The sequence below is a fragment of the Triturus cristatus genome, chromosome 6 (assembly GCF_964204655.1).
Source record: "Triturus cristatus chromosome 6, aTriCri1.1, whole genome shotgun sequence".
In the NCBI taxonomy this organism is placed as follows: domain Eukaryota; kingdom Metazoa; phylum Chordata; class Amphibia; order Caudata; family Salamandridae; genus Triturus; species Triturus cristatus.
Window position 1 is genome coordinate 46,034,228 of NC_140589.1, and position 8,205 is coordinate 46,042,432.

The window sequence follows — 8,205 nt, forward strand, 5'->3', positions numbered from 1 at the left end:
TACCTGTATACGTACGGCACGCGGCCGGTTTGATATGCCTTCTTTTTTCCTGTACATAAGCAACACGATATGTATACAGTAACTCTAAATATTGTGTTTTAGTTTTCTTAGTCTCATAGCTTACTTTTTATGTTTGTAGCATGCCCAGACTACTCCACTGAAAGCACATTTTGTATTAAATAATGTTTGTATATGTACACTAATAATATACTTCTGCTACATATGTGTACATTATTTGTGATTTAATTTAATTACAACTTTTGTGATTTATGGCATGCCGCCCCACATAATAAGTAATTCCTTGTATGCCTCTCTGTTTAACTGTGTGTCGTGTAGATCGTTCACATGGCAAGAATCCAGTTTTATCCCTCACACTTGTCAACATAAAAGATTACAATGCCTAGGCAGGTCTCTTTACCAGTTATGTTTCTAGTGAAGATCTTTTGACCTGAATAAATGCGAAGCAGAAACCTGTCCCTGAAGAACTACCTGGGAAACTTGAAAGCTGGAGTAAATCTTACTAAAGTAGTCTGGTTGTGCACAAAACCTCCTAAAGGCCACAATAGGTTTTCCTGAAGTCTGTTTTTCCTGCTAAGTGTGTTCTTTCTTCTCTCCTCAGGTGTCAACCCCAGCATCCGCTACAGCGTCCTGTACCGATACTTCGTGGAGATGTGGATCTACATGGGTCTGGCCTGGCTCTCCCTCTTCATAAACTGGAAGGTCAGCATGTTCGTAGAAGTCCACAAAGCCATCAAGAAGCGGAGGAAGAAGAGGAAGGAGTCCTTCGAAAATGACCCTGAGCCTAAGGAAGCAAAGCCTCTCCCTGGGGCCAGCTCGAAGGATATGACGATCTTCAGTTTCTTATCGAAGTCCCAAGAAACGTACAACGATCACATGAAGCAGATTGGCAGAAAGTCTGCCAAGGCCATTTGTGAGCAAATCACGGCTCAGAGTAAAATGGCGAACGGGCAAACGCCAACCAGATCAAGTTCTCAGAAGAACCTCACAGACTTCCAAGTGAAATATACAAAGGACCAAGGGACGTCGTTTGACGAGATCGCTCTTTTCAATGGCAACGGGAAAGAGAGTGGTGTGCGGCCGCTCAGCAACAAGGATACCACCATCTTTGTAAACCAGTTGGACCGGATCAGCGAAGAGGAAGGGGAGTTGTGGGATGCCCGGGAAAACCGCCCGTTGATCTTTGAGAACGCCAATATAACGTTTGTCAACGAGCTGGGCGAGGATGATCTCTCAGCCGATGAGAAATCAAAGTCCTCCAATGAGGAGAATGCAGGAGAAGTGGAGACTCCTCAGAATGAAGACAAAGAGTCTTTCACCGACGAATCTTCTGTTTCTAGCAGCGAGGAAACTTTGGTCTCCTATGAGCAGCTTAAGAATGATTACAAAGTTGACAACGTAACGGTCACCACGTGACACACAGTGCCGAAGACTAGTATTTTAATCCATAAAATGAGTCGCTGACCAAAAACAAGGCAGTCCTATGGTTCTGCCAGACATGACCAGGAATTGGGTTTTTTTTTGTTTGTTTTTTGTGTTTATTTTAACATTGAAAGAAAATTGGCAATCTTATGCTTGAAATCTTTGGTCTTCGACCTGAGCCAATTGATAACATTGAACCAGTTCTACAAGTGATTTGATATTTGAAAAGACAAGCACTCCTACTCTGAAACCAGAAGTCGTTTGAGTCCACCCCATGGAGGACAACTGATTCTGAAACTGAGCTACGTGCAATTTTAAAGAAGCAAATTTGGAGTTGGAAGACTTTTGAATTTTTTTTTAATAGGTTGATTGGTTTATATCTCACATAAATGCTATGGAGAATCCCTTATCTAGCCCATATTGGTCTTAATGTTCTAATGACTGCCCTTCCAGGGTGCCGGGAGATCTGGTTAGTGCAGCTATGCAACATACTTTTATTGAGACAGTGGTTGATGCCGAGCATGATCAAAACACATGAGCGAGAACGCTGAAAGGAAACCCTGATGGGAGCAAAGAGCTGTCTCCCACTCAGCTCCCCGTAGAAATACTTGAAAACGACAAGGGAGACTTTGCTTCTACCTCATGTGGCTGATGTATGAGTGTCGGCTACCCATTCGACAAGACCTTCTTCAGGGTTCCGTATTGTGTAGTGCGATGTCCATGTGGGTGGAACTTCACGACCCACTGCTGCATTTTCCGATGCAGTGAAGTTGTATCTCTTGCGGATGTAGAACACTTTGCTTTGACCGGTACTGACACGTCACCTGAACTGAATAAGAGGACGATGTTTTATAGTTCGAAACATGTCACCCCTCTGCTATTTTTACGGGGCTTTTGTGCATGATGTTGATCAAAGTGCAGTTGCTGGGCATTCTTACGGTTATAGTTTTTATTCTTTACTCCCTCCTGCAGGATCCCAGCTTCCTGGCACTTCAGTTTTAGATGCCTCTGACATTCTGATCCTAGGGTGCAGGTTGCCATAGTGTTTAGTATTTTATTTTTAATGTATTAATACTTTCGTAAGGAATATGCTCACTCCTCTGAATCTTCGCACACACAATCAAGACTCTGGTTTTGACAATAGGAAGGTTAGTTCCTGATGTGTAATCCCCGATCATGGCTTCCTAGGGCATGGCATCAAAATATTTTTTAAAGTATCATGGAAGCAACAGTGTTTCCTCTGGTTTGGAGATGCGTGCAGTCGAAAACTGTGCAGCTTGCTGCAGTCGCTGCACGCGTTGTGTTGTCACTCTTGCCGTAAAGGCGCATAACCACAAGCCCAGGTGGAGAAGGGCGTACATGAACACTCTCCCTCAACCCCGCATTGACCTCCCCACGTAGTAGGGACATCCACTACCCCTCCCTGTTCATGCCCACCTCCCTGCCCATGCCCACCTCCCTGTATCTCCGCTGCTTGGCTTTGTACTCCTTCAGGAGCTGCAGGGGGTTCCCTAGGAGTCCCAGACTTTGCAGTGGGTGGTGTGGATGGAAGAATCCTTGCCTCACATACTCCTCACCCCACTCACACCCTGCCACTGTAAGAGGGCCCTCCCTGAGGTCTGTACACAGCAGGAACAATCCTGTGTCCTAACCTCTCGTTTACTGTGATAAATTATTCGAAGCAACAAGGTATTCGTGGGGGCATTCTCCAAAGCAGCGACCATATATTGTCTCCCAATTTTAACGTTGCTAAGTTTTTATGTTGACTTGTTTGAACTTGCCCTTTTATCTTGTGGCCTCTTATCGTGTTCTTCTTTCCGTATTTGTGAATGCACACCTTGTATATGCACTCACCCTGCAAGTTCCTAACATCGAAGTCACTCCTAACATCTTTATTTTGTTTGTTTGCTGTCTGAGGTGTCTTGATGCTGTCTCTGAACAAGAGGTCCGGGCTCTTCATACCCATGGGTGGTTGTGTAAGATATTTAATGGTGCTTGTAGCTTGAACTCTGTGCCGAGGTCTTCAGGTGGTGGTGCCGGCCAAGTGAGCTGCTAGAGCAGGTTGACCTATTGGAATTGCTCTCGCAAAGAGTCCATAACAAGAGTTTTGTTGCACGCCAAATCTGGCAGGAAACCCTTGCGACCAATACAGGGAGCACAGGATGTATGTACAAGAGTGCTGATTGGTCCAGGCAGCTGTGGCGGTCCTCCGGGCCAGCTGTGGCGGTCCACTGGGAAGAAAGAGCGCACGCACCAGTTAGACTCCTCAGGTGGACATTCTTATGGGCCATCCTTTGTGTGAAGGCAATATTGGTTCTGCTTGCTCGGTGGACTGGAAGTCACTCCAGAGTTCGGGCCCCTTGTAAGCCTGTATGCCGTATTCATGTCCCACGTGGTACCGTTGCGCATCAGTTCATGGGTTGTCTTCCAGAAAGGACGCTGGGTGCATATGTTGGTAGGGAGCCCCCCAGGGGGTCCCCCACCCCTTGTAATTCGGTTAAGGTTGCTATACATTTGTGTGCATTAATCATCCCGTTGCACAAGTAGACCGGAAATCCTTTTGAAGCCAAGTTTGCATTTCTGATCGGGTCCAGAGTATTGTTCGGTCGGCAACAGACACCTTACCGGATGTTTGACAAGACATCTGCTGGTGGGACCCGGGTGTCCATTTCCCTCGGTTTCAGGCACGTGCTCAGCCCCCGGCCCAAGATGGCGCCGCTGGGCGGGAGGTCAGAGCAGCCCTGCTTTACGATGGAAGAAAAGCTGTGGGTATGTTGCACCTGATCAGCAGAATGTGCCCCCCGGGTCTGTTTCGCCCGGGGGGGGGGGGCTGACCCCCTAAAAGCAGGCTGTGGTGAGCGGATCCAGCTGTCTGCTCCAGCTGCTGCGAGTGAAATGCATTAAGTAATAATAAATCTTTCTGTTATCGCATAAAAATGGAATGTTCTCGCGCCTCGTCAGTGTTTGAAAGTAGGACTCTCTCGGCAGCTGTTGCAAATTGATTAAAAACACACAGAGAAGTCATTTTTTTTAGGCGATCATAAAAGAAATGCTGGAAGACGTGCGTCTCCCGTGGCCCCCCGAGGCTTTGGGGTTGGTTTGGCTGCACTTTACATTAGGCCTGGCGTTTGCATCTCTTGTTTTTTTGTCTTGCCTGACGTTTGCATCTCTTAGTTTTTGTCTTGCCTGACGTTTGCATCTAGGTTGGTTTTTGTCTTGCTTGACGTTTGCATCTCTTAGTTTTTGTCTTGCCTGACGTTTGCATCTAGGTTGGTTTTTGTCTTGCTTGAGGTTTGCATCTCTTAGTTTTTGTCTTGCCTGACGTTTGCATCTCTTAGTTTTTGTCTTGCCTGACGTTTGCATCTCTTGGTTTTTGTCTTGCCTGACGTTTGCATCTCTTGGTTTTTGTCTTGCCTGATGCTCGCACCTCTCTCGTGCTTTTTGTTGTTGTCTGTCACAGACCTGGCAGCCAGTGCACAGCTCGTACACGGCCCTGTGGCCATAAGAAGGACGCTGCACTGTAGTGCCTCAAAGCCCTGTCTTCCATCGTTACCACGCTACCTTTGTACCATGATAGCAGGCCCTTTCAGCATGCTGGTTGAAACCTTTGTCTTCTTGTTGCTGTGGGTAGGTGGGCTGCAAACGTTATTTTGACTGACCGAAATTTGAGCTTATGGTTGCAGGTAAACCTCCAATGTTGAGACCACCTATTTGAATGTTGACGGAGGGGCTGGGGCCAGATCACAAGGACTATATTCTGTTACTGCCAGTGCGGGCCAGCAGCCAGGACACTGAAGCCAACGGCGGATAACCAAAGGGGTATCGGATATGGCAACTCGCATGCTGATGGCCCCTTACTTTTGTTATGTACCCCGACCTTTGATTTAGACCGTTGACTTGGGGGGGGGGGGGGGGAGTGCCAATAACTAGAATTATTGACTAGCTCTCTGGTCATTAATACTAAAACTAACTTCGGACCCTAGAGGAGTGGCTGGATTAAGGTGGCTTTATTCTCTCCGCCGGAGGATGGGTCGGTTCACACGTCACTAGTTTGATGGCTTTTTAGCTCACTCGGATGTGACAGTCTAGTGTGCATGGACCTGTGTCGGCCATGTTTGACCCCAGCTGCTGCGCAGCCTGTTCCGTCAGACATGGGGGTACCTTTTATACATGCTGCACGTCTCACTTTCCACTGTGCCTGCTTTACACAAGCATTTCGTCTGTGATCTGTTCCCTCCCCAAATACCCATGTTGGACACCCATGGTCTGAAACATGCGGCAGGGACGCCCCATTAGCAACAGTCTGGACTTGTCTTTATCCGAACTGCTATTGGGTGGCCCAGAGTAGTCCATAGCCGCACCGCCAGTGTGGCGTCATTTGCGTATCCATCCGAGCCTCACAGAGCATAGTCTGCAGTGATGGCATCTGCATCTTTAAGTACATCATCCTTCAAGGGACTTTATGTGAATGAGCGACGCATCTGTCACCTGTCAGCCATTTTTTATTTGTGCTTCGTTGTCCTTCAAGTGTTGATATGATGGTTAATAAATGTGCTGCTGCAATATTGCTCCTGGGGCATAGGCCATCAACCAGGACTATCTGGCCATCTCTGTCCTGGGCTCTTCTTTCAATCCCCATGTGCTCCAATGATCTGTGTTCATGTGACCTTTTATACCACTGGAATCGCACTGTATGTAAATACTTATGCCTACTACATCTCCTGGGGCATAGGCCATCAACTAGGACTCTCCAGCCATCGGCCGTGGGCTTTTCTTTCAATCCCCAGGTGCAGGAACTCTTTTAGTCCTTGGACCATGAACTCTCAGCTGCTTCTCGGAAACCCCTTCGCTACAAGATTTCACAAAGATCTGATATTAGATGCCACTCGTTCCGTAGGCTTTCTCCAATCTGAATTTTATTTGCACCTCAGAATTGTACACTACTTGCATTCTCATATTGCCTCGACGTTTTTGTACTCTGAACACGCCTGAATGTATGACTGAATAAATGAATATTGTGTTAGATATAGGACTCCTTGTGCTAAAGGGGTAAAAAATGATTTGCCTAAACCAAGACCTCTTTTAGTATTCTAGCGTCTTTTGTGACCCGTTTGTAGGGAGACAAACTCTCTTCTATTAGTGCCTTGAATCTTACAGACTCTTCAGCTTGCCTTCCGTGCAAGAAGCACTCCACACTGTTCCAGCTCCACGTGCAGATCAATAGGCTGCTATTTGACCGACTGTGGCTTCGGCCATATTACCCTCCTGTCTTTAGGGTGCGGGGGATTGACAAGTCTTACATTGACCTTCGATTGCCGCTTTCCTATAAGCCGCACAGTGTGGGGCCCAGGCAGCGAAGGTGATCCTCTTCAGTGTGTCATTGTTTGACCTAATTCAGTATTAGTGATGGAAAATGTATTTCAACTTAGGCTATCGTGTATGAAGATTTGCTCATAGCTTGATAGTGTCAAAGATCCTGGGTTAGAAGCTTGTTGGGAGGGAGGGGACAGCGGGGGGAGATTTGATGAGCATGAGGAACATCTTGCCCATTGATGGACTGCTTATCCCTTGCATCTTCTCTTCGAGTCCTCCATGTCTCTTCCCACATGGCATGTTTCAACCATATAGGAGTTTTCATGCCCTGAAGAAGCTCCTGTTCCTGCTTCGGGCCATGCCGAAACAAGACCCATCTGCTTTTTTCATGTTGAAAATATTAATCTAGGTAGACTTCTGCTCTGTGAAATGAGGGGATACCTTAACTCGGAGTCTCATTAGTTTGGGCCGTTTCCAAGTGTCAGGTTGAAGACAGATTGTTTTCACCCCTTCCTCCCTGCCCCTTTTCATCCGGTTTGGTTTGTACACAAGGGTTTGTTTTCCCGTGGTAGGGCAGACTGGGGAGGTGTGGAATAACTGCCCTGCGACAGGTGAATGTATGTGTCCATCTGTGTGTGTGTGTCTGTGTGGCCAGCAGATTTAGAAAGAAATACGAAACACATGTTGTTGGTACGAAAGTGCTCAGTTGCTACTCTGAGCGACCCTGGCATATGGGCACATTCAAATCCGCATTTTTGGAGACTCAACCTGGTGTATATGCTTTGGAAAGGAAGGGTGAGGTGAACAGAGTATACCCTGACCTTATTTTCTCTCTCCTTTCCAAGGGAAGCCTGTCCAAAAATTGCCTTCTTAGTAGCACACGCCCAAAGTTTACATTCCTCTTGCAACAAGTGCCTTCACCTGTCACCTTACCTTAAATTTCATGCACTCCAACTTGTAATGCCTTAAATGTCTTGCCATTACTTCTGAGCCTGTAGTGCATATGGTTAAAAGGCCCCATGGTGACACTCCGAAAGACTCAAAGCTCCGATGGACTGTGTGCACGTGTCCACTGGAATCACACTGTATGTAAATATTTGATGGTTCTTTGTAAGATATTGTAATTTATTTTAAGATTTTGCAATAAAAAGTGAAGACAAAGTAAAGGTCTGCGCGTTTGAATTCAGTGTTACCAAAGATGAAAATGATACCATAGATTGTATATTTACATGTGCACACTTATATTCCAATCCCCACTCTCTCTATTCAATAAAACCATAAACAACCAAAAGACAAATCTCTGAGCCAGTGGACCGACCTTGTGCAGCACATTGAAATCCTCGGCCTTACCGACGGAGATGCATCCTCGGAACACCGTCTTGGTCCTATCAAGTGGAAGGTGCTAGTTCAACCCCCACCCTCTTTCAGTCAGCCCCAAGCAACCATTTGATA

At 46.6% G+C, this 8,205-nt stretch overlaps 1 protein-coding gene across 1 annotated transcript in view; it reads left to right on the plus strand.

Moving 5' to 3' along the window:
- The window catches only part of KCNK5 (potassium two pore domain channel subfamily K member 5), a 114,046-nt gene extending 106,132 nt beyond the window's left edge, over positions 1–7,914 (plus strand). Inside the window, exon 5 of the mRNA XM_085610237.1 lies at positions 620–7,914. Within this exon, the coding sequence (XP_085466363.1) occupies positions 620–1,434 (815 nt within the window). The 3' untranslated portion in view covers positions 1,435–7,914. The remainder of the gene's footprint in view (positions 1–619) is intronic.
- Positions 7,915–8,205: the final 291 nt, after the last annotated feature.